The 24916-nt window shown below is 51.5% G+C and overlaps 11 protein-coding genes across 11 annotated transcripts; 6 read left to right on the forward strand and 5 right to left on the reverse strand.

Annotated features, from left to right (window-relative positions):
• Positions 1–4: 4 nt before the first annotated feature.
• On the forward strand, positions 5–492 carry CC77DRAFT_974775 (TFIID-18kDa-domain-containing protein; the record flags this gene model as incomplete). The annotated part of the gene is made up of 2 exons (XM_018535906.1): positions 5–128; positions 197–492. Coding segments are annotated over exons 1-2 (354 nt in total), but the record flags the coding sequence as incomplete, so codon positions are not given.
• Positions 493–2739: 2247 nt separating this feature from the next.
• Positions 2740–4919, reverse strand: CC77DRAFT_1044565 (hypothetical protein; the record flags this gene model as incomplete). The annotated part of the gene is made up of 4 exons (XM_018527362.1): positions 2740–3104; positions 3179–3530; positions 3589–4182; positions 4902–4919. The coding sequence occupies 4 exons, from the start codon at positions 4917–4919 to the stop codon at positions 2833–2835; spliced, it is 1236 nt and encodes a 411-aa protein (XP_018380121.1). The 3' UTR covers positions 2740–2832.
• Positions 4920–6347: 1428 nt separating this feature from the next.
• On the reverse strand, positions 6348–7580 carry CC77DRAFT_555268 (hypothetical protein). Its single transcript, XM_018532158.1, has one exon. The coding sequence runs from the start codon at positions 7481–7483 to the stop codon at positions 6500–6502; it is 984 nt and encodes a 327-aa protein (XP_018380122.1). The 5' UTR covers positions 7484–7580; the 3' UTR covers positions 6348–6499.
• A 400-nt stretch (positions 7581–7980) lies between these two features.
• Positions 7981–10641, forward strand: CC77DRAFT_555525 (HET-domain-containing protein). Its single transcript, XM_018532160.1, has one exon. It carries the CDS (start codon positions 8478–8480, stop codon positions 10449–10451), a length of 1974 nt encoding a protein of 657 aa, XP_018380123.1. The 5' UTR covers positions 7981–8477; the 3' UTR covers positions 10452–10641.
• Positions 10506–11638, reverse strand: CC77DRAFT_1025600 (hypothetical protein). Its single transcript, XM_018526094.1, has 4 exons — positions 11520–11638; positions 11321–11406; positions 11129–11270; positions 10506–11075 (listed from the first exon to the last, which is right to left on the reverse strand). Exons 3-4 carry the CDS (start codon positions 11202–11204, stop codon positions 10750–10752), a joined length of 402 nt encoding a protein of 133 aa, XP_018380124.1. The 5' UTR covers positions 11205–11270; positions 11321–11406; positions 11520–11638; the 3' UTR covers positions 10506–10749.
• Positions 11639–12096: 458 nt separating this feature from the next.
• Positions 12097–13542, reverse strand: CC77DRAFT_1025602 (carbohydrate esterase family 8 protein-like protein). Its single transcript, XM_018526095.1, has one exon. It carries the CDS (start codon positions 13175–13177, stop codon positions 12167–12169), a length of 1011 nt encoding a protein of 336 aa, XP_018380125.1. The 5' UTR covers positions 13178–13542; the 3' UTR covers positions 12097–12166.
• Positions 13543–13573: 31 nt separating this feature from the next.
• On the forward strand, positions 13574–14720 carry CC77DRAFT_555237 (hypothetical protein). Its single transcript, XM_018532155.1, has 2 exons — positions 13574–13910; positions 13963–14720. The coding sequence occupies exon 2, from the start codon at positions 14023–14025 to the stop codon at positions 14635–14637; it is 615 nt and encodes a 204-aa protein (XP_018380126.1). The 5' UTR covers positions 13574–13910; positions 13963–14022; the 3' UTR covers positions 14638–14720.
• CC77DRAFT_555312 (hypothetical protein) lies at positions 14720–16447 on the reverse strand. Its single transcript, XM_018532159.1, has 3 exons — positions 15900–16447; positions 15714–15838; positions 14720–15654 (listed from the first exon to the last, which is right to left on the reverse strand). The coding sequence occupies exons 1-3, from the start codon at positions 16021–16023 to the stop codon at positions 14803–14805; spliced, it is 1101 nt and encodes a 366-aa protein (XP_018380127.1). The 5' UTR covers positions 16024–16447; the 3' UTR covers positions 14720–14802.
• Positions 16448–17466: 1019 nt separating this feature from the next.
• On the forward strand, positions 17467–19040 carry CC77DRAFT_555251 (delta-aminolevulinic acid dehydratase). The gene is made up of 2 exons (XM_018532157.1): positions 17467–17885; positions 17942–19040. The coding sequence occupies exons 1-2, from the start codon at positions 17664–17666 to the stop codon at positions 18848–18850; spliced, it is 1131 nt and encodes a 376-aa protein (XP_018380128.1). The 5' UTR covers positions 17467–17663; the 3' UTR covers positions 18851–19040.
• A 594-nt stretch (positions 19041–19634) lies between these two features.
• Positions 19635–22255, forward strand: CC77DRAFT_555241 (mitochondrial chaperone bcs1). The gene is made up of 2 exons (XM_018532156.1): positions 19635–20113; positions 20170–22255. Exons 1-2 carry the CDS (start codon positions 19917–19919, stop codon positions 21956–21958), a joined length of 1986 nt encoding a protein of 661 aa, XP_018380129.1. The 5' UTR covers positions 19635–19916; the 3' UTR covers positions 21959–22255.
• A 590-nt stretch (positions 22256–22845) lies between these two features.
• Positions 22846–23316, forward strand: CC77DRAFT_901313 (hypothetical protein; the record flags this gene model as incomplete). The annotated part of the gene is made up of 2 exons (XM_018533584.1): positions 22846–23090; positions 23166–23316. Coding segments are annotated over 2 exons (396 nt in total), but the record flags the coding sequence as incomplete, so codon positions are not given.
• Between the last annotated feature and the right edge of the window lie 1600 nt (positions 23317–24916).

Raw genomic sequence — 24916 nt, forward strand, 5'->3', positions numbered from 1 at the left:
GCGACGAAGACGATATAACCGTTATTTCTGAGCTGAAGGAAGCGCGACAAAGAGACAGCAGCACGCCAGCATGACGGAGCCACGCATGAGGCTGCGGCAAAAAGGCCAGCAGTTCCCCACGCAAGACTGTGAGATGTAGCCCTTTAACCTCCCTCTTACCTTCCCCATAGCACTAACACCACCACTCCTTGAACAGTAGAAGCCTTCCTCCTCGCCTTTGGCGACAACGACTACCCCCTCGCAGAAACGATGCGCGTCCTCGACGAAATCATCACAGACTACATCATCGAAACCTGCCACGAAGCTGCATCTGTCGCCCACCACGCGCGCCGCGCCAAGATCAAGCTCGACGATTTCAAATTCATGCTGCGCCGCGACACGGGCAAGTTGGGCCGTGTGAGCGAGATGCTGGAGACGGATAAAGAGCTCAAGAGGAAGAGGAAGGCGTTTGATACGGATGAGGGGGCGGTGCTGCAGGACAAAGATGGGGCTGGTGCTGGTGCTGGTGGTGCCGAGGACGCGGGGAGGGGGGAGAGGGAGAGTAAGTTGGGGAGGCCCAAGAAGAAGGTGGATGGGGAGGGAGGGGCTGCTGGGGATGGAGAGAGGAAAAAGAAGAAAAAGAAGAAGGATGGAGGGGGTGGTGGTGGTGGGGATGATGCTAGTACGGTGAGGAGTGGATGAAGAGTGTGAGGGCCTTGTTCTTGGCGGCAATCAAGACACGTCAGGAAAACACTCCTCGCCCACCCTAGAGCGTTGTGAGCTTTTGTTGAGTCTACGGAGATAAGTGGAGAGCTGTTGGGATAAAGCCACGGATCATGCATTACTAGGAGTATCGGGGGTCTTTGTAAGACATTCAACGGCGTTTATCATGGATACCCACTCAGGCCCAAAGAGCTTGTTAGAAAAGATTAAAAGCTTTCCCATTCAAACATGTCTTGTCTGTTGTGATAGGATTCGTGTCCAGCGTTGCTATCATGTTCGCGATCCCTGTCTATAGTCTAAATGAACGAAATCGAATCCACGAAACCCGAATGATGAGGCAACCCTCCACTTTTGTTTTCTCTTCTCCGTCTACTTCTTTCCCTTCTTCAAAGACACGAACCGCTCCTGCTTAAACTTCTTTGGACGGTTGCTGACCTTCAATTTCGTTCCAGCCTCCTTCAACTCCTCATGAAATCCTCTTTCGTAATTTCCTAGACCGTTCGTCGAACTAAACCCACATTTCGTTCCGTGGACCGGCAGATATGCCCAGCATTCATGCTTGCCTCTTATGATCCCCATCTTTCGCTTTCCTTGGGTCCCAGAATGCCCAGAACGAAAACTTCTTGTCCGCTCGTCTCCATCAAGCTGACATGTACCAGGGAAGCCTGTATGGGTGTCGTAATTGGACCCATACCGAGGTATTGCCATGCCGGTGCTGGTTCTAGAAGTTAGCACATGATCATGCTGTGGCCCCGAGGTGTGGTACCTATCTTTGAGACACCGCTCTGATGCGGCCCTGTTGGATATGGCTTTGGCTCCGGACGTGGTGGAGGCGTGTTCGGGACGCTAGCAGGCAAGTCCTGGAAGTTGTCGTTCATCATAGGCAAAGACTGCTGACCAAGTAGCGTAGCAAGCCTTGTTTGCTCTCCAAGTGGAGGAGAACACGCTGACATCGAGGAGGAAGGAACATCGTGAGGTGCTAGGTGGGCGTTGGCCGAAGGGACGGAGCAGAGCCGGGGCCGACCCACTGTATAAGTGTTCCACGACACGTCCCTGGTCAATACAATGAGGCCACCCAGCCCATGACAGCTGATGTTGATATCATGTTGATTCACATATTCACTAGGGATATTAGAGATCAACCATGGAGAGAAGAATTGATAATGAATAGGTCTGACAGACTTGCTAAGTCTGGTGCAGGGGGCATCATTGCCAACACCCAAGTAATATGGGTGCCAGCGGACAGGCGGAGATTCTGCATTCCATGCAAAGGCCAATGCGCGCAAGGTCTGTATCCAAACAGCCTAGAAGAACGATTTTGACTCCTGTCCATATCTTACCCTGATGCTCGCTCTCCTGACTTCTTTGCGCTGGCCCTTTGTCCCACGTTTTCGTGACGACGTGATGCAATACGTTCTCCCAGGCAGGGACTTCACAGGACACTGCCCGCCTCCGTTGTCGGCTACGCTCCTAGGGAAGGGGAGGAAGGTATCGTCGTCGTTGATGTAGCTTTGGATACGTTCCCTAGGGCTAGCCGGTTAGCGGTGATGTTGGGTGGAGAGACTCACAAAGACAAGCCAGTGGAATCGATATGTACGAGATGGGTCTCGTTGGAGTCCGCCGCGAGATCAAAGCCAAAGTCGTCGATCAGTGTGCTGGAAATATGTCGAGACATTGGTCGCCGTGTTGTCGCGTTCCGAGGCTTAAGACTCGTTTCCTCGTCGCTCGTCGTGATGTAAAGGTGAAAGTTATTCGTGTGTACTGAGGGCTGATGAGCACAATGTGGAGGACTTTATAGCCTTCCCGAGAAGTATTTGAGTAGGCACCTGATGCTTAAGAACGGTGTAAAACGCGGTGTGGGTGCGAAGCGTGAGATTCGAGTGTGAAGTTCATGGAGGGGCAAGACGCGTCGACGCGTTTACGCGCTTCCCTCCAATGAACACCCCAGTCAACTGCGCGCTGACGTAGCGGGGTCACATGGGAAAACTTGGTGGAAGATAAGGCGGTATGCCAACAAACCACATCTGCTATTGCCAAGTCAACTTAGCTTTTGGTTCTCATTCAAGAAGCATCGAAACTGATATTTCGGACTCCATACGCTTTGCAGTGTCTATACGGCATAGGTGTACTCTACAACCCCACATCAATGACGTGCTCCCGTACGAAGTTCTTACCACCCGTCTCTCTTCCTGCCACCCGTAGTGAGTCCTTTTCTGCCTGCGCCTCAGCCTCCGTCAGGCTAGCTTGTCCAGCCGCCGGTTCCTTTGCTACATAGAAGAGAAGATACGGTAGACTCGCGCCTGGTGGCTTGAACAACCTGACCTTTTCGATATATCGGTTCCCTCCAAGTTGGTCCTTGTGCTGTAGTAAGAGGTAGCCAGCCCATCGTCCCACCGGTGAGCCTACGTTTAGTCAGTGCCCACCTCTTCATAGATGTTTATCGGAAGTGTCGTTTCCCAGGCTGGGCGTGACATACCCAAAATCGCCTTTCCTCCCTTCGTTTCTATTTTGAATTCTTCCCCCGGCCACAACTTGAACTCACTCTGCGGCGGATTCAGTGTTTCCAGCGCGCTTCTAAACAGCTCTCTACTCCCCGCGTTCATGACCTGCGTGACGAGCAGATACTTCAGGCCGGCGAGATTAGGTGCGTCAACGCGGTTCCACATGGCCCAGGCAATGTCCTGCGTCGTACCGATATGCGGGAGCTCTTCGGGGAGGGGCGTGCGAAACCACGTGTATGTCTTCGCGGAATAAGTCATGCTCATTACGTTCATGAGGGCTATAAGGCCGTTAGGATTGACGGCGAATTCAAAAGATGCACCTGTAGCCTGGTGATGTCAGTACTGCCCGGTTGCAGTAGTACTTTCCAAAACGGGAAGAAGTCACCCTATACTCCTTGCCACAAACATCATAGTACTGCTTCGCCTCAATGGGTAAACTCCCGTCCTCATTTCTCTTGATAGCCACGCCACCCCGGTGGTTCACCTTGAAGCAATGATTCAGTCCTCCATCCTTACTGCTTCTGGTATCTAGACCAAGTTCATCAAACGCCGCCTTGATCTTGTGATAACCATCGAAATCGCACTCCTTGGCCACCGTAGCGCTTAACGCGTCGCTGTCGTCGAAACCCCACTTCGCCAATTCGGCTTTTCCGTCACCAGTGAAAGGTGATTGACATGTTTTGGCGAACTGTGGGAAGTCTTTGAAAAACCAGCGGGCGACACTATCCTTGGAGCGCATGGCCGAGTCTATAGTTTGACCGATCGAGATTGCTTTCTCGAATTTGGTGGGTGGGTTGGCGAGAGTGTGGACAATAGAAGGATCATGGTCGTCGGAGATGTTGCTGAGTTTCGCACCATCGGTATCGGTGTTGTTGTAGGCATCGCGAGTGAGATTTACGGTTGTACTGTCGGTCGAGATGGGTGGGAGGATGTGTGCCGAAGCCAATGGTACGATGGCTAGGATGTGGAGGATGTGGAGCTTCATTCCGGTGTGAGCCTAATCGAGGTAAGAGTGTGAGATCGGTGTAGGCAATCGAAAGCAAGTAGTGGAGCAAACGACATCGAGTACGCTGCTGGGAGCCATTCGTCGGTAAATGAGGTGAGAGAAGTGAGCGTGACTTGTAGAACGGGACAGTGCCGCCCAATGACAGTGTGCTACTCAAGAATCACTCGGCTACCAATTATCCCGTATGCTTCTTTACGAAGATCATGGGATGGTCAAATTAGGGCAGAATGCTTCAATGCAGATGGCAAACCCAATGAGCGTTGGAACGATGTGCATAGCTCACAGAAAGTGTATCATGTGTCGACCATTTGCGCAACCCACGCCTTCACGCTGTTGTGTGACACTGTTACTAACCACGATGCAGGAGCCTTTCCTAATCACCTTGTTTCATTGTACACAGCCGTAGGTGCCTAGGTATTCTGTCCACATAAGGAGACTCGCTTTCAATGTATTCTTCCCTTCTCAATACACAACAACCAAACTAGCTGATCCACTCACTTCAACTCTTGATCACCCTGGCGTAGAAAATGTCGTCACTCGAGGCACCCTTCAATCGCTTACCAAATGAGCTCAAACTCCAGGTATTCGAAGAATTATACCAGGACTCGACGACAGGTCGACTCGACTACATCAACACACTGAAAGTCTGTCGCCAATGGAATGTGCTGGGAACGCCACTACTCTGGACTTACATTCCGATCAATCAACATAACATTGTGCCATTCGTCCGTTCACTCGAAGCGGCGCGAAAAACGACAGGCGCTCTTGTGCGCAATCTCTCCGTGCGGTTGAGTCCACCACCCTACGACCCCAACGCGGCGGCGCAACTGGCCTCGGAGAAATGGCCGTACAAGCCTTCGTCTAAAACGGCGAATGACTTGTGTCTCATAGCTGCATCGAAGCAACTCCTCATACTTATCGCCAGCCAGCTGAAAGAACTGATATCATTCTCATTCGCCACCCCCCATTGTCCGTTTGATCCGCTCCTCCAAGGGTCCACATTTGATGCTTCCACAGATGATGATGAGGAATACGGGTTGGCAGTTCCGGTTGAACTTTGCGCCTCACTGATCGATTCACTGCCATTGTCTTGCTCAACACTTGAGTTTTACGTGGAAGGCCCCAAGTCTGACGAGAACAGCGCCGAGGAACGTAGTCAGATGCCTGCCACCAATTCCTTTTGCGAAGCGTTGAGAAGACGAGTAACTCACCTCGAGCATCTGCATATCCAGGCAGTTGAAATCTCGTCTTTTGTCTTCGATGTACTCATGACAGACCCGCCTCTGCCAAAGCTACAGACTTTGGTTCTGAACCTATCTAGTTTGGATATCCCTAACCAGCTGTGCAGGCAATATACTCACTTGGGTCCCAAGCATGCCCCCGTAGAAAACACGAACGGGCTGGGTTTCCAAGCTGATGCACTCGCCTCATTGCAATGGCAGAACATTATCGCTCGGCAGCTGCATACATCCTGGCAAGCCGGTCGCTTCCCATCAGTCACACATCTTCTCGTTGTGGGCCTTCAGGAACCCGAACACGTCGCAGATCACGATCATTCCCGCATTTATACACAGGAGTCCTGGCTTTATACAGTCGATATCATGCTTGGGGAGATGGAGATCATTCCATTTGTTCCTTTCCTCAACTCGTTGCACACTGAACACGGTTGGACCCGCAACGACCCCAACATTTGTTTGAGAGCAGTAGTTTACCGTGATAGTAACGGCCAGCTCAAGATTCTAGACCACAACGTAGCAGGAATACACGTCTGTACCAATCGAGTCTGGAAGACAAGTACAACTGGTATCCGGGTCGTGAAGAAGACCAAGGAGATGAGCAAGTACGACCTAGAGTGGATAGAGCCTATGCAACATGGCATACCCCTTCCCACTTTCTTGGAAAAATTCAAAGCTGAGTACCGCGCAAGTGGCTCGGCGCTTACGAGATATCTCGGTCCTGCTATGAGCACCCTCCGCGGCGGATAAATCAAAAGCGGTATTGTGGAGTGGTACGATACGATTAGTGACGCTACCTTGGAGAGTCTTAGACAGACAGAAGAGCAGGCATGATAGATATGTCGTGTCAGTATGCCAGCGTGGAACAAGACAGCAGATTCTGTACGGGTTTGCGATGGTAGTGTAGTGGATCTATAGATTGCAAACTACTGCAGTTCCAATATGTATGTTTTGTTAATGTCAATCAGATTTAATTCTCCTTCTAAGTATATACATGAACATCTTTTCAGCCTTTCTCAAGTACCACGGTGGGTATCAAATATTTCCGACCGGACCTAAGCGCCCTTGACCAGGCGAGCGAGCCTGGACCTAGTCTCCCAGCCCCAAGCGCCAACACTGCGCTTAGCCATGGCAGCAACACTCTCAGCGTAGTTGCTGGTGCCGTGGCTAGGGTCAGCATCAGCAGACTTGCAAGTAGAGCCAGCATCGTAGTTTCCAAGAGGACCGTTGACGGGAGCAAAGTGCTGCTTCTCGCTGGTCGTGCCGACCATGTTCTCAGCAGCCTCGGGAACCCAACCGTTGATGAAGTCACCGTGCGAGCACCACGCAGGTCCGCATGCCAGCTTGAAAGGCGCGGTTCCAGACCAGCCATTGGGCAGGGCCTTGCGGAGATCGTAGCGGATGGAGAAGCGGAGCTGGGGCATGGACTTCATGCCAGCAGGGCACCAGTTGGGTGTGCCGTTCTCACGGCTCTTGTAACCGGTCTCGAGAGTCTGCTCGTTGACGCACTGGGGGAAGTAGAGGAGTTGCTGGACGTGGGTGCCGCAGGTCTTGGAAGGGAAACCGTTGGCGTCGAGGGCGACGCTCTCGCTTTCGCAGGCCCACTCGGCCTTTGCGTTGATGTCCATGGCGTCCTTGGTCATGGCGCCGGCCTTGCCAGCAACCATCATCAAGTCTTGTGGGATGGCGACCTCAGCAGGGGTCTCGCCCAAGTTGTAGTATGCGCTGAAGCGGAAGACGGGAACGGGCTCGTAGTTCTTGCCATCCTTGGTGTAGAGGAAAGTAGGAACCCAGTAGGTGGACAGGTCGTTGGGGTTCTCGGCGCTGGTGCAACCCTTTTGGAGTTCAGCACTGGTCTTTGTGCTGGCGACGACGGCGTCGGAGCCGTAGAAAGAGTGGAGATGCGACTTGTCGAACTCGCCAGGGAAGACAATGGGATCAATGTTCTTCTCCATGAAAGGAGGAGGGATCTGGATGACGGTGTACGCGTTTGCGAACTGAGCGACAAGGGCCGCAGCGAAAAGAGTGTAAAGAGACATCCTGTGCCTTGGTAACGAATGTAATGAACGATAGACGAGATTGGGAAAAAAGGATAGTAAGTAAAGTTGGTAAGAGAATGAAGCGCGATGAAGAAAATACACGAGGCGGCGATCGTTGTACTTATGCCTGAGGTTCGCAGGGCGGGTGGCTTCATGCTCACCGTGCCACAATCCAGGGCACCCTTCCCTCAGCGCTATCGAACCTCCACCAAAGTTTCACACCTCCTGGTGTTTTCGCCCAAGCGAGACATGTTCGCCGTTAGGCCTAGAGCTATAGTGGGCTCTAGGGGGTGTAGCATGAACGACAGCTGATGCTGCCGAGGCGCTAGTGGTGATCTGACGTTGCTCATTGGTGGAGTGTGGATGCCAAAACACTAGTGCCCGCTGTCCCGTGTTTAACAGTTTCGAAACTGCGAAACAATCTGCCTTTGCACTTGCTTTTCATCTCCTCCGAACGGTTATCGGCTTTGCGAATACGGAAACACGATGTGGCGCACTGAGTCGGCGCAGTACGGTGTGGCGGAAGAGACGGGATTCACTGCCAACTCGGCTGGACAGCAAGCTAGTGCGACTGCAGCGATGCGTGCGAGCATTTACGATGTCGAAAAATTTGACAATAAGTAATCAGAAGTGGATGCGACATTGATGAATTGGGTGTTCGTGTTGCGACAAGATTAGGGATGTGGCGCGATCAAGTGTTCTATGCGGCTCTGAGCCGTCCGGAGATGCGTTTAGGCTGGGCAGCTGGAACCCCGCACCTACGCCTCGCGACTAGGCATCACCTTGCACTGACACTACAACCACACCTACCGTCATCGATCACCGCTTAGTAGCTGCAAAAACCTCGCGCTTTGTACTCATCATCTTGACCTGGGTATTTACCATATGCACGACTTATCTTTCTCGTACTCGGCTGACAGATATACGCCTTCGATCTCTGTCACTGTGCTTAGCTCACTTGGTTGAGAACCTACATGCGTATGGAAGAGGAAGCATGATGCTTTGTGAAGTATGCTCACGCATGTTCTCAAGTGGCGCCAAGGGTGGCAATCACCATACTAGCCTTGCGTCCTTCACCAAAGCAGCAGCAGAGGGTTGCTACATCTGTGCTCCTTGGTTGAAGTACGCAATGAAAGAGACCGGCCCCCTGGAAGATTGTCTCGATCCCAGAGGGAGTTACAGACGATCCGGACACTATCACACATCGTCTGGGACTTTGTTACTAAAATCCTCCGGATGCGGGTCTTTAGAGATGAAAATGTTCATAAAAAAAGGCGGAAAGGACCTATGCTGGTCCCGAAAATTTATTATCGCGCCGCAAGCAGTGCTACCGGTGAGAACAAATGTCTACGATAGAGGGTCTGTCTTACCTATGAATGAGTGTCTTCCGGCTGCGCAGGAGTGGATGAGGTCCTGCCTAGACAAACACGAACAATGCACAAAGCATACTCAACCACACACATATCCTACCCGGCTTCTCGAGCTTGGAGGTCACAATTGCCGCTTGATTCTTCCACAAGATCATAGATCTCTAGGCCCATACGCTGCTTTAAGCTACTGTTGGGGGCCAAATCCTAGCTTTATTCGCCTAACAGCCGATAACTTACAAGAATTTCGTATGGGACTACCTTATACCAGTCTTCCCATCGCTTTCCAAGAGGCGGTAGATATCTTAAAAGGACTTGACATCCGATACCTCTGGATTGACGCCCTTTGTATCATACAGTCTGGATTGGGTAGTAGCGAGGACTGGCAATTTGAGTGTGGCCGGATGCAAGAGGTGTATTCGAACTGTATCATCAACCTCTCCCTGGCACAGGCGGCTCATCCGAATCAAAGTTGCCTTGGAGGCTATACACTCGACTCTACACTGCCATTCGAAGTCGAAACCGTCCATGAAGGGCATAAACATGGCTCTGTGGTAACTGGCGAGTACACTGTGGTGTCTGGAGATTACTTCAGAGAGGCACTCCACAAACAGCCTATTGGTAGCCGCGCATGGGTCATGCAAGAGCGCTTGTTAGCCACCCGCGTGCTGAGCATCGGTCACGGCGAACTCTTCTGGGACTGTCAGCAGGTTCCACATGCAAGCGAATCTCTTCCATATGGCTTTAGATTCTGCTCTGACATCCAGAGAAATTTTCTAAAGACGATTCTCGATCTCTCGATACCGTTCATCCCGAACACTCCAGAGGATGAGGATCTGGGGAAGACTTGGTCAAAGTTGCTAGAAGAATACACTACGTGTAAACTCACATACCCTGAGACTGATAAATTGGCGGGGATCTCAGCTATCGCAACGCGTATTGGCTACGCGATGAACGACAAGTACCTCAGCGGCCACTTCCTCAGAACGCTACCGGGAAGCCTGTATTGGAGAGCAAGGAGATCTGTTCTGTCTAGTTCACATGTCGAGAAGCGAGCGCAAAAAAGGCTGCTCAAGTCCTCAGGTCAGGTGGTAGACGACGAGTGGATCATCACTCCGAGCTGGAGTTGGGCATCAATGGATGGTCAACTGGAGATTCCGGTCATTGGTGACAATGGTACGATGTGGCCATTATCCATAGCAACCATGGATGGGTATAGATTCTCTGCAGTGGGCCAAAGAGGGCCTGAAGCTCAAGTGGAAAACAAGCTGCTGTTAACCATTCGAGCCTGGTGTCGAGTATTCGAATGGAGAACCGATCTACCAAATGGTTACGGTGACATATTGTTCATCTCGAGAAATCTTGCATTCCAGATGGACGATTTGCAAGATTCACCAAAAGATGGAAGCCAATGCTTACTTGCGGTGCTCGTTCACTCCTATAGTTTGGTAGCGGGTCTACTACTGAGCGAAATTGACTTCAATGGCGAGAAGGTATATGAAAGAATGGGTCATTTTCGCTGGTTCGGAGCCGTCGGATTCGACGACGAAAGTTGGAAGACGATATTTACTGATGGAGAACGTCCGATAACTCTTTGTTGACATTACTTCAGAGCTTCCCGCCATCCCTGTGTACTTCAACTTTGATCGGAAGTTTACCATCGAGGATACCAGTATATCTTTGAATATTCAGGAGTCCGCAACCGAGGGAGGATGAACGAACAAGCATAGTTCAGTATTCTAGTAGGAGGATTCAATGGTGAGCTCCTCACGAGGCTTTTTGACGTACAATCACGACATGATCTCGGAATGGATGTCGCAATGATAGCGATCAGATGGGTCTTCAATCTCTACTCGCACTCGGGCTCCACAAATAACTATTATATTCCTTCAACATCCTCTACTTGTCCGCCGCATCCAAAGGCTTATTCTGGCCATAGTTCAGCGTCTTCTCCCTCTTCTTCGCATCCGACTCCTTCGGGTCATGCTTCATGTTGTCCTGGCTCTCCGTGGTCTCCTCCGTCGCACCTACTCGGTCGTGCTCTGGATGGCTGACTGGATTCTGTATCGACGCATGATCGCCATCGTTCTTGTCTGTTCGGCCGACTGAGGCGCTCTTGTTGATGTCCTGGCTCTCGGCGCTGCTTGCTTGGGGGTTGGAGACGTTGGATGCTTGGCCTGGCGCTGCGCTGCTGGCGTATGTGCGGGTAAGGACGGGTGCGAGGACTGAGATGAAACATGTCAGTTGTTTTCTTGTTATCCAGGGCGATAATGGCTACCTTCGCTTCGTTGTTGCAATGAGCGGGCTGCGGTCGGCGCTGAACGCGAAAAGCTTTGGAGGAAACGTGATGCCATTTTGATTGAAGTGTGTTATCGGCTGTTCTTAGAAATCTCGCAAGTAAAATGGTTTGAATGTAGGAACTTTGAGCGTAAATGCGAAGCATATTTGTTCATTTCTGTTGTTGACGTGCCTCTGATGTTGCCGAAACGTCATTATGAAACCCCAGGGTCGATCAATGGAGAATCGGCATTCTCATACTACGCGATCAACTCTTCACTATCCATGACGGTGACAAAGATTAGCGAGGATTGTTTCGAGCTATGTTCTCGCCAGCTGTTTTGTATGTTTGCGCGTGCGGTCAAGCCTCAACGATGGCGATGATGACGTACACTAGACGTTGGATGATTGCAGCAGCAATTTGGAACCCAACTTTCCATACAATCCGACGTACTTATGTATCAAAGGTGAAAAGTGTTTAACCTCGTTCTGCGCCGCCACTACGTCTCAGTTTCGCGTTGTCAGTAGTCTTACGGATAGAAGACGTCATCCCGCTGTCGCATGGTCCCCACCATTCCGCGGAAGTTTGCCGACGAACATTGTCGTTTACCACCCTTCTAATCGCGCCGCGCTGGAAGCATTGAGCGACAGAAGTAGCCTTAGCTTTTGTTCAATGATTATACTTATCATACAGATTCTCCAACACGATATTCCCTTTGTCTAGGTCCGTTTGGCCTACAGCCGTGCATCGTGACTTGTCAAACGTGATTCAACGTCGAAACAAGGATAGGCCAAGACGAACATCATCGTCAGCAGAGCAACCGTGAGATTGGTAGATCGTTGTGCAAAATAGGACGCTAAGCTCACCGGGCTTACGTTACGCGTAGATTCTTACCTGTCAGAAGCTTATACATGAAGCGCCGGGCCGCGCATGGTCATATTGGTCAATGGGATTGATTGTAAGAACACTGAGCAGTACGGGTACCAGCTCCATCAAATTCATCATACAAGAATAATAGCCCCACCATCTCCCCTACATCTACAAATAGTCCGCATCAACCCAGTTCTCCTTCTCAAAACCCCTGCCAAACAGATCCGAAGCCTTGATCGGCGCAACAGCCTGCGACGAAAAGTTCGCCCTCGCCTCAACATTAGCACCAGGTCCGTAGTTCTTGTATTCCTGGTAAACCACATTATCAGTGCTCTGCGTGTTATCCCATCGAGACCATCCCTCAGGCTTCACCACGTCGCTGAGGTAGCTGTTCTGGAAAATGACTCTGGAGTATGGTCTCCACGGGCGGCCCAGCACAGTCGTGTTGGTGCCGTTGGTGCCGGAGACGTTGACCTCGTTGAAGACGTAGATGCTAGTGTTGTTCTCGGCGTCGCGGCCGTTGGCGGTGATGTAGCCGGGGCCGATGGCCTGGATGTCGATCTTGTCGAACCAGGCGATAGCTCGCTGACCGAAGATGAAGTCGACGGCTCCGTTGACGAAGGACTTGGCGTAGATTTGACGGCCGTTGTTGGCGAGAATGGTGTCCTGGTAGCCGGTGAACTGGCAGCCGTAGAAACCTTGATTTGTCTTCTGTGCGCTGATTGCAAGCGCTTGTCCGTTCTGACGGAATTGGCCAGCCGTGTTGGCGATGTTCAGGTTGTAGAGTCGGACATTTGGTGAGTTCAAGCGGAGAGTAGCTGTTGCGTCGTTGTTGAGAATCTCAGGCATCTGACGGGAGAAGTTGTTTGTAATAGTGACTTCATTGTCCTTGTAGCCACGTGCGTTCTTGGTGTAGCCTTGGATGGTAATAGGTCCGACATGAGGAGGGACGTAGACTTGTTCATTGTAGACGCCGGGTAGGATGAAGATCTTTTGTGCATCAGTCAAGTTGTGCAGGGCGTCCACAGCGACACTGATGTTGGGGTAGCTGCCGATGGTAGCGCCAGTTGCATCGACCACTAGCGCGCCTCGATCGGGCTTTGTCCTGGAGTATTTGTCGGCAAACGCCCCGGAGAAAACACTTGCAACTGCAAGGATATATTTAAGTTGAATTGCCATGATGAACGACGGGTAATGAATGACTTGGGATCTGGTTACCTGGTAATCGGGACGGCCAGGTACTTATACCAAGCCTTAGAGACAAAGAGGTGCACCCCTTTACTGGATTACTAGAATCTATAATTGTTCCGTCGCACTTACACATTCCGGGCCGACTATCGTGTAAGCGTGTAGAATACCATATTCCCGTGGACATCGTGACTTTGCGGGGAAGTGTGGAGGCAAACACCGATGGCGCTGTATCATTTGATTGGTGGCACAAGTCGTTCCGTCTACGACTTTACCCCAGACTGCCTAAACTGCCGTACGTGAATCTGGGGTAGGAAGACTACATTGATTCGCATTTTGGTGTTTTGCGAAGCGGATGAGCGGAGTGATGGGGAAATTTCGGTTTGTTTGGGGAAGAAGGTACGTAAGGCCGATATTGATTAGTTGCCGCGCGGCGGTCCGGCAACGTCATCTTGGCTCTATCATCAAAGACATCGTGGCGTTCTTGTACCTTAAGATTGAGGTGTCGGGAATCTCAGCGCATCCGTCCGACTGTGGCCGGAACCCGAGCGCGAGATGCGTCGAGAGAGGCGAGTATCAACGAACACATCGTACAGTGAACGCGACGACCACCGAAGTGCTGCCGTGGCTTCCCAGACATCCGAGATACAGCGAAGTTACTTCCTTGGGTGGTCTCACGACTGGAAGGCCTTCAGAGCACCTGTGCTCAGAGCAACCGAAAAGAGTCGGTCGTTCATTGTGACAATGTCCCCATCAGCGCGCTCATGTATCGCTAGCCGTGTTATCGCATTCACCGTCACTCCAGAACACCGTTTGCACGATGTCGCAATTTTTAGATGACGAACCCATGCGACGCAGATAGCTCACAACGACAGAAACCCTGTGGTCTCTTGCTCCCGTCACATATTGCACCATCATCGCACCGCCGCTCTCGCACTTCATGCGCTACCAACTTAAACTTACCACACTGCATCTCGCTTTGTTCCATCCTTTTCAGAAACAGGATGGCGCCAAATAACTCAAGACATCTCCTCCCCATGAATTCAGTTCTTTTCCACAACAAGTCCTCCTCGCACTTCTCGCTCTCTGATCCGGCGGACCTGACGCTCGTGAACCTTCAAGATGCGCAAGACACCACAGTCACCGCACTACCGCAGCCGCCTACCAATACCGCCATCACTGCCAAGCCAGCGAAAGACAGTCTTTGGACGAGAGTTCTGGTAAAGTTAAAAATTGTGGTTTGTTTTAAGCACGGAAAAGACGAACAGGAGGACAAGAAAGAGGACGAGAAGGAGATGTGCATTGGCGAACCGACAGGATTCAAGCACGTCAGGACAGCAGGGCCTCGACCGATGATGGCGAGCGTACCGGTAGTTGTTGAAGAGGAAGAGAGCGAGTGGGAGGATATGAGAGAAAGTGAGGCTGGAGATTCAATGTGGTCCAAGAGATAAGACACGCTTGCCACGGTAGCAGTCACAAGGACCATGACAGAGAGACCGATGCGAACAACACTGAATCGATTTGGGTATTGAGGAATACAAAAAAAGCTATTAAGCCAAGACAGCTGAAGTTGAAAATAAAACGACAGACAACGACCACAGCTCTAACCCAACATCTTACTTCCCACCACTCTCAACGCTAACATTCCAGTTATTAGGCGCCCGCCACCACCGTCCCAGGAGACTATTCTCACTCTTCCCACTGCTTCCCGTAATCATCCGACTTCCCACCTCAGGCCTCTCAACCTTGACATCCTGCGTCTTGACAATCTGCAACTTGACATCGTCGCCGCTGTTGGCAGTTCCAGCCTCAGGATCAAGCGTAGCGCGGTCGGAGGAGCTCCCCGTCCTATACGCTTTGCCACTGCGCTTCCCAGAGCTTCCTTCGTCGGAGATGATGCGTTCGAATTTGGATTGCAGGGAGGGGTAGTAGCGGATGAGGACGGCTTTGATGGAGGGCGCGCATGCGACGATGACGGCGAGGTGGTTTTCGATGACGGCGCAGATCATGGATGCGGCGTAGCGGAATGGGAAGTCACCGTGTGTGGCGAGCTGGTCGACAAAGAAAATGCGTGCGGCAGATGCGCCTAGCACGAGACCGCCCATGGCGAAGAGGATGTTAACGGCGATGCGGTGGTGTCGTCTCAGCTTGATATTCCAGGTGAAGATGACGGGCATGATGTACAGGACCAGGTCGCAAGCTAACATGAAAACGCTGTTGAAGTAGGAGAAGTTGAAGAGGTTGATGCAGTAGCCCTCGATGGTCGGGTCCCACCACTTTGCTACAGGGATGCACATGAAGATGCTAGTAACGACGCAGGTGAGACCGAAAGAGAAGGCGATGACATGCATGGCGTAGATCCATCGACGGGCCCATGGTTCAAAGGTGAGCTCTGCGTAGAAGAACAGTAGCGAGTGCTTGACGGCCCAGTTTACAAGGAAGTAAAAGATAAGGGCTGTCATGACCAACTAGTGAGTGTGGGGTTAGTAGGTGTATTGTGGTGAATGCTAAGCAGAGGGTAACGAACCTTCATCAGCATCTCCATGTTGTTTGGGTCGATCTCTTTCTCATGCAGACCAGCTCCGAGGCGCGTCGCGTACATTTGGACGATGGACAGGACGATGGCACAAGAGGCCGCAAAGGTAGCAAGTGCTTCAAGTTGGTCAGTATGCTGAAACGGTGGCTGAACAAGACAGATTTGAACTGAGCTTACCATCATGCCAGCCAAAACTGCTCAGTATCCGCAGTTTCCTTCCGATACGACAGCTGATAGCAAGGGAAGTCAAGCAGATCAGCGTCAAGTTGACACTGATAGTGGTGGCACGTAGGTCGGACATGATCAAAAGATTGAACGGAGAACGAGATCGAGATCCAATGTCCAGTGATGGAGAAGGATTGTGTGCCTTGCATGCCCCTACATATAAGATGTTAATCTATAAGACGTGGCTTGTAGTTTGTTTGTCCGAGTATGCGCGGCACCAAAAATGATGAACGGTCTACGGGGTCTAACGTTAGCTGCCCCGCGTTGGCCACGCAGAAATCCATGCCATTACAGTGATTCTGCAATACTCTTTTCGTCTACTTGCAGTAAAGACTGTCAAGGGACTGTCGCGGCAGTCGGCTTAGCGCCCAGTGCGTGTGGCACCTGTTAGACTAGAAAGAAACAACTGATGTGATGAAGAAACATGATTGGGTAGATAGCGCCTCCTTAGACTAAGCGAGCTGTAGTTATCAACGCCGAGTATACGGGTTTGCTTTGTGATATTTGTTTTCGAGGTTAGGGTTCACGCTAGACGCAGCGGGGTCTTGTCGACATTGAAAAAGAAAGACGACGTCGGTATACACGTTTCTTCCACGCGAGTGGTAAGCGAGACTACCAGATTAGCGAAGGGTCTCATAGGCTGAGGAATTGACCCCGCTTTACCCTTGACTCAACAACATCGCATTCAGATACTGATGCTTTCGTTTTGTGATGCTGCTTTTTCTGTCAAGACCCTGTTGGCAACTTGGTTTTGCTGGAATACGAGGGGAAGTCCGCTGTAAACGGATATGTATGTCAGTGGCGCGGGAATCCACGATTGCATTATCGCCAACGTTATGTGCTCCGCGGTGTTTGTTGTCTTGAAATCGCGTGTATCACATCAACTCTGTCCGAGCTGAAAGAGCCACCTGGAGATGTCGCCACCTCAACGCACATTGTGTTTGCTGTCGATCAGCGACGGTGCGAGATACTCCGAAGAGCAATGGCGACAACAATAGACAAAAGTAACATTCCAATGTAAAAGGGCCGATGAGCAGGTGGAGGTTGAGAAGGCAGGTGGGTAGACAGACGGCAAGAGGCGGGAAATTATGAACAGCCACATCGTCATAAAAAGGCGTGGGCCCCGCCCAGTTCTCGCAACTCGAAACATGGGCATCATGTTATCGTCGAGGAATCTGAGGATCGCATGCGCTCGATGCGCGACTGCTCTTCGGGTGGGTACGTTGGCGATGCATCATGTGATGAGCTCGATGAGCTTGAGGCACAAGGCCTTCGAAGCCCGACTCTCGACCTCGGGGCTGACTAACACTCTCCGACGCTAACCTCATTTGATTCTCAGTAATTCCGTGCTTCTCATTCGTCGCCGGAGATGGCTCGGCATCGATTTGCAGCTCGTATGCGCATAGTGTCGCCGCGTCTTGTGTATATTGCGGAGACTGTAAGAATTGGGCTATTCGATTCTTTCCTTGCACTCCGATTCTCTTGTCTTACACTCCGCGTCGCTATTTACTCCGCTCTTCCCATACTCATAGTGCGCTGGCCATAGTCGGAGTGAAACTTTGACGCCTCGGCTGTCCGCATTTACTACGAACGCCACCTTTGCCCGATAGAGACCAAACCAACGTCAGCGACATCTCACTTTCTTTGCACAAACGAGGACTCAAATTCCTAGACACCTCGAGCTCACCCACGAATTAACACGACCTCATTCCCGAAATGTCGTTCTCCTCGCTCGTCTCAGACATTGCCTACCGGAACTCGGAACGGCCAGAGCGACCGGACCTGCGCTCTCAGATATCGGAAGCACGCTCGACCCGATCCTATGCCAGCACTGCCGCCACCAGCGTGAGCATATCGGGGGACATCAAGAGTCAATTGCACGGAGGATATAGCCATCCACTATCGCGGGCATGGCAGGCCGAGCGACAGCTCACAAAGGTGCGTGGGAAATGACGTCGTGTGCCTGGTCACAGACACTCACATTTGGCACACAGTCTATGCTCATCTACCCTCTCTTCGTGTCCGACCAGCCTGACGAAGAGACGCTCATTCCCTCGCTGCCAAACATCCACCGCCGCGGCCTGAACAAAGTCGTGCCATACCTCACCCCGCTCGTCGCAAAAGGCCTCAAATCGGTCATTCTCTTCGGAGTTCCGCTCGCACCCACGGCAAAAGACGCCCTAGGCTCCAACGCAGACGACCCCAAGGGCCCCGTCATCAAAGCCATCCGCCTGCTTCGACGAGCATTCCCCGATCTCTTCATTGTCGCCGACGTCTGCCTCTGCGAATACACCTCACACGGCCACTGCGGCATCCTCCGCGACGATGGCAGTCTGAACAACGCTTTGTCGGTAGAGCGCATCGCCGATGTAGCGCTCTCGTATGCCAATGCCGGCGCGCATTGCGTTGCACCTTCAGACATGAACGACGGTCGCATACGCGCTATCAAGCTGAGGCTCATCGAGGCTGGCATTGCACACCAGGTCGTGCTCATGTCCTACGCGGCCAAGTTCTCAGGCTGTCTGTACGGTCCTTTCCGCGACGCTGCGGGCTCAGTACCCTCATTTGGCGACCGGAGATGCTACCAGCTGCCACCCGGCGGTCGCGGTCTGGCACGACGAGCTATCACCAGAGACATAGGCGAGGGCGCAGACATCATCATGGTCAAGCCTGCGAGTCAGTATCTGGACATCATCAGCGACGCCAAGGAGATTGGCAAGGACATGCCCATCGCTGCGTACCAGGTGTCTGGCGAATATGCCATGATCCACGCTGCAGCTGCGGCTGGTGTGTTTGACTTGAGGCAGATGGCGGAAGAGGCTACACAGGGTATTCTGAGAGCGGGTGCAAGTATTATTGTGAGCTACTTCACGCCCGAGTTCCTCGACTGGTTAGGCAACTAGGGCTTGACGATTGTTACGGCACAAGAAAGAAAGGGCGTAGGGGCGTTTGATATCCAAAGGGCATGGACATGTCTGAAATGCAAATCTCACCACCACTTCTGCTCGAATTCTACTAATCGTGTCGTTTCGCAAGTCGCGAACGGAGAATGTAGTTTTCAGTCTCGCTCGTAACATTGTATAGTGCCAAGATCGTGTAGGGGAATAAGCTAGCTGGAGTGCTGACGGCGGGATTCTGGTGCGCCACAGCCTTCGCCACGTCATCTAGGCATGGACGAACAGCATTTGCAGTGCTGCGGCTTCGCTGCCTCGCTAAACCACTATGCGCCAACGGTCTTCGATTCGCCGGCTAGTCCGCAATTCACTGCCGGCGTCACCGAGTTCACCAATATTGGAGCTGTATTCGCAGCAGTACGTATCGCAGCCACTTTGCTGCATCGCGACCACTTGCCTGCGCCCTTTGAGCGAAATTTATGCGCAAAAGAATATAGACTATCTCCCTAGACTGCGCGCTGGTCCGCCTTGCTCGCAGCCGCACTGCTGGCGCGCTCGCTAACACCCTCATTCGACGCTCCTCCACTACAGCACTATAGTTTCATGCGAGTCTCCACCTTACTGGATGCACCATGCAGGTGACCACTTCGACTCATCCTTCCTAACAGAGTCTCCGAGAGGCTGATACCATGTAGGATGGTAGCTGATTGCCTTCCGCGCTTGCGCACATTGGATCGATTGCGATAATCATGCACAGCCACTTCTTAGCCTAGGCTGCCGTCCCACCGCCCTTTTCCTCAACACCACCTTATGACGAGGGTTGGTATTAGGTAAATCAACATATACCAGGTATTCTGGTAGGGGTGCCTGATTATCTTGCATTGAAGATAAATAAGCATGTTTCGCATTGTGTGGCTGGACTACTATCACTTCCCACCAAGTCAAGTCACCTGTCGGAGTTCCACGTTTGGTCGAGACACCGTCTTACGGCAACGGACGCTCCGTATACCCTTTGTCTCCTACTTATCTATCGTTGTACCTCGATTCGGAAGACGGCTCCGATTCGGTATTAATCATGGAGAACCTGAAGGACTCGCTACCTCCAGGCATGGCAGATGCGGCTATCAACATTCCAGGCGTTGGCGCTATACTGCAGCTTCTCCTTAACAAACTCGGTTTCGATGTCGGAAGCACAATGTCTTTATATCTTTTACTTTTCGGTCTATTCCAAGGTGCGCTGTTCATGTACACTCAGGGACGTGGATTTATATTGTAAGTTGCCCACACGTTCAATTCACCAAACAATCACCAACTAATTCTCCATATAGAGGGCACGGTACCTCAGCAATAAGGATAGACGATGATGATGACTTATACCCCCAATTTATATCCTGGATATCAGAACACCGCATGACAGAAGTCAGCCGAGATCTAAAAGCCACATCCAAAAAGCCCAGAGCACGAGGCGACGAAATAGACAACGACGATGCCTCAGAGGCAGATTTTGAGGACGTCTTGGACGACTCTGGCATTTTTAATTACGAAAAGTACAAGGGTACTAGTCCAACGTACTACGAACCCAACATGGGTGACGACAGCTTCACCCACAACGGTCATTACTTCCAGTTCAGCAAGGACTGTCAGGAGAATAAGTACCAAGAGCGCATTGAGTACTTCCTCATCATTCGTTGTATGGGCCGTAGCACGAAGCCGGTCAAGGACCTAATAGACCATGTTAAGGAGTGGTCGGCGCACAAGCCTAACAAGACGACTGAGATCATGCGCGCTGAGATAAAACATGGTGGGTATTGGCACGTTCAGTCGAATCGCCCTTCACGACCGATTAGCACAGTGACGCTGGATGAAGCGCAGAAGAACAAGGTCGTTGCGGATATCAATGAGTACCTTCACCCAGCTACTGCTCGGTGGTATGCTGCACGCGGTATTCCGCACCGCAGAGGATACCTTTTTCATGGTCCTCCTGGTACCGGTAAGACGTCGTTGAGCTTTGCCGTGGCTGGCATCTTTGGACTGAGCGTATATTGCGCTTCGCTGAGTGAGCGAGATATGAGCGAGTCGGATCTTGCGTCGCTATTCGGGCAGCTACCGAATCGCTGTATCGTCTTGTTGGAGGATATTGACAGCGCAGGTATCCGGCGAGATAAATCCTCTGTAATTCCAGAACAAGAGCATGACTCTGCCGTTAACGAGTCCGACAAGTCGTCTGCTCCAGCGCCAACAGAGAAGGTGACAGAAGAGAAGGAAGACAACAACGACAACAAATCCGAAAACAAATCCGAAGAGAAGCAGCATGATAGCGTTGAAATGGAGAAGAAAAAGTCCATCCGCAGACGCATAACGCACTCACTCCATCCCCGCAAATCTTCCAGCAAACCCAACAGCGAGACTACTACCCTTGCCACCACAGCCTCGTCACCAGCCTCCGCACCCCCATCCGTCCTCACACCCGCACCCAGCATAAAAGAAGTCGCCACCAGCACCAAACCAACTTCCACGCCAACTCCTCCTCCTCCTCCTCCTCCGCCACCCATCGACGAAGAAGGCAGCAAGAGCAAAATCTCACTTGCAGGCCTCCTCAACATCATTGACGGCGCCGCGTCGAGCGAAGGCCGCGTCCTCATCATGACGACGAACTACCCCGAGAAACTCGATTCAGCGCTCATACGCCCTGGGCGCGTGGATCTGCAAATCAAATTCACACTAGCGACGAGGACGCAAGTGGAAGAAATCTTCAGACGCATGTATAGTGATGAGGCGGATGGTAAGAAGTGTGATGGTAGTGATGGAGGAGAAAAGAAATACGCACCAGAAAAGAAGGGTAGTAGTAGTAATGATAAGAGGAAGGAGGAGGCTAGGTGGGGGGCCACAGGTAACAAGTCGCCAAACTTTGCGACGTTGCCGCCAGATCAACTTACGGAAATGGCGAGGCAGTTTGCTGATGCGCTGCCTGAGGCTGTCTTTTCGCCGGCTGAGATTCAGGGGTATTTGTTGCAGAAGAAGAGTGATCCGCAGGGTGCGTTGGATGGGGTGGGGGAGTGGAGGGATGCGGTGCTTGAGGCGAAGAAGAAGGGGAAGAAGGTTATTGAGTTGAAGTGAGTGGGTATCTCGATAAGTGCATGAGGTACTGGTGTTCTAGCGTTGGTTGGTCTTGACTTTGTCGGCGTTATTCTTTCCATGCATGTGGCTATAGGCCTGGTGTCAGGTCTAGTCTGGCAATGGTTTAGGCAAAAAGTTGGGCCAAGAAACATATAACTGCTTGTATACGGCCGAGTGGACGGGAAGCCCAAGGTTCGGGCATGTTGGCGAGCGGCATTGTAATATTCTCACTAAGCTGGATCTGGCAGCGCATACGCGCCATGACCAATGACCCCACCCATAAAGGCTTCTAGGGCGTGTCGTTGAATCCGTCTCTAACATCATTGTACTACATGTATCAATTCCATAGATATTTCCGAAGCCTTCTAGACCTCACGTCTGTGATGTCGCAGCACTTAGCTGTGTCAGCCTTCCCACAGCCCGAGCGCAGCCTTGCAGCGGGGTAGATCTACAACGGTTGGCTATATACCACGGCCCCCTTTGAGGCACCCAGGCTGTGGATGCCGCTTACCTCGTTCGATAAGACTGCAGGTACGTATGCAGGGTCGCTGCCTACGTCCTCCTCGTTGGTGGTGAGACTGCGCACTGCTCATATGGGCCTTTCCCCCTCGTTTTCTTAGCGATGAAGCTGACAAGACTTAGGTTTAATCCTTTGCTCAACATCCGCTTTCTAGCCTCATACACCTGCAAGACTCTCACTCATTATGGACGCAAACACATCGGAAAACAATACACGAGTTCAGCGATCACAGTCCTCCATTGCGCTTGGCAAGCGGCCAGTACATGACCCACCACATCCCGACATCTCAAAACCCGCAGACTCCGACAATAACGACGACAACACCGACGAACGTGCGCGAAACGCCGCTGAGATACAAAACCTTTGCTATGATCCACTTGAAGGTTCTAACATCCGATTGATTACTATAGATCCTGCGTTGCAGGACGGAAAGGTCAAACTTGCTATGGAACAAGTGCCGCTTACTAAAGGGCTTGACTTCCATATGCTTTCATACGTCTGGGGGGATGGGACAGACAAGCATACCATCGTTGTGAATGGCCAACGATTGGATGTAACACAGAACCTTTACGACTTTTTAGAAACAACGCGCCAATACGAGCCAGACTTCCTGTCACATCATGAGCATTCAGATTACAAAACACTCTACAATACAGGAAATGCTCGAACGGTCACCGAATCATCCAGAGGCAAAGCGACCGGTCCCGCTACCATGCCAATGCGATTCTGGGTTGACGCTATTTGCATCAACCAGAATGATCTGAATGAGAGGAACAAGCAGGTACCTCGGATGGGCGATATATATTCGATGGCGAGCCGGGTATGGATTTGGATAGGCTTTGCATCGAAGGTCTTCAGCGAAGATGGTGATTTAGAGGTGTTCAAGCGAGGCTTGGACTATTGTGTACAAGATTCCTTCAAGGATCTCGCCACACTCGGAACGACGAGACCTCCAAACACGCCTCTGATAGAGCAGTTCGCTGATCATCATCGTCAACTGGTTATGGAGAGGACGATGGCCCGAATGCGAGCGATGGGGTTTGTGCTTGAGCCTGGCCCTAAGATGGACATGATGTACCAGAAGTATATACAATTCTCTGGTCAATTCTCATCACAACACATGCATGCGCCTTTTAATATGTTCTTGCGACAGCTAGCAAGTCTTCTCAGTCAGCCTTATCTCAAAAGAGTTTGGATCATACAGGAGTACGTTTTGAATCCCAGAGCACCAATCGCACTTCTGGGGAATTTCGTGTTAGACTTGCAGCATGTTATGGCTACAATGATGCGGTTGTCGCGGGAAGTTCAGTTAATGAACGAGCACTCGAAAGCCCTCGTCTTTGCCGCTGTCGGCCAAATGGCAAACCTGATGACTTTGGATCGGGTAAGGATGGAATGGCACGGTTCATCATACATTGGCAACACCTTGGAAGGCTTGACGCGCCTATCACCAGGCGAGCGACTGAGCCATCTTCTACAGCAACTGTCCAATACGCAGTGCACCAATCCAGTAGACCGATTCTACGGCATCTTGGGCTTCTTCTGCCACCACGACCTGCCTAGATCACTAGTCCCTGACTACAGCTTACCGGTTGAGCAAGTAGCCCAGGCATACACGCGATACATCATCGACAGCACCGGGGATCTGGAGATAATTGAATCCAGTATGGGTTATGAATCTGCAGATTGTCCTAGCTGGGTAGCCCACCCAACAAGTCTTATAGGTCAGACGAGCACACATATCACTGTTTCTAAGGGCAACAAAACACTCTACTTTTCCGAAGATGGCCGTTGCCTTACGTTAGAGGGAACATTCCTTGGACAGATTGTCAAGTGTAGCTGCACAGATCGTCCAGGCGAAACTATGGGCGAACATCTTAAGTACTTGGACGAGGAGTTGTTCGAAACAGCGTCTCAAATTACCGGCAAGCCCAAGAGCGAAATCTTCAAGTTCTGGTTGAATGAGCAAGTAGATTTCCAGAAGGGCATGCTTCCCTCCGACTTCAAGAGTTTTGACAGCATGCAAGACCTTCTTCGACGCTACCAGGATATCTGTAAAGATATCCCCCCGGAAGCCCTCGATGGTTCCAACCGCATGAGTAGCATGCAAAAGCACATCATCTTCAAGACCCCCTGCCGCGACCCTAAGTTCTTGTACGCTGTACTTCGTCTAGCGGAAGCGAGATTCTGCCTTCTCTCCACAGGGCAAATCTTGGTGTGCCTCTTGAAGCATACAGAGACTAGTTATATGAGCCGGACACATGGAAAAAATGACGGTGCCTGGGCATTGAAAGGTTTGTGCAACCCTGCTATCCTACGGCCGAAAGGTGAAGCGTATGAGTACTGTGGACCATTGCTCTCATGTTATTCATTAATGAAAGATCGGAGGGATAAAAGGGAGGAGCATGATTTTTTTCTTGACGATGAGTTCTTTGCGG

This window comes from Alternaria alternata, assembly GCF_001642055.1.
Source record: "Alternaria alternata strain SRC1lrK2f unplaced genomic scaffold CC77scaffold_30, whole genome shotgun sequence".
NCBI classification, from domain to species: Eukaryota; Fungi; Ascomycota; class Dothideomycetes; order Pleosporales; family Pleosporaceae; genus Alternaria; species Alternaria alternata.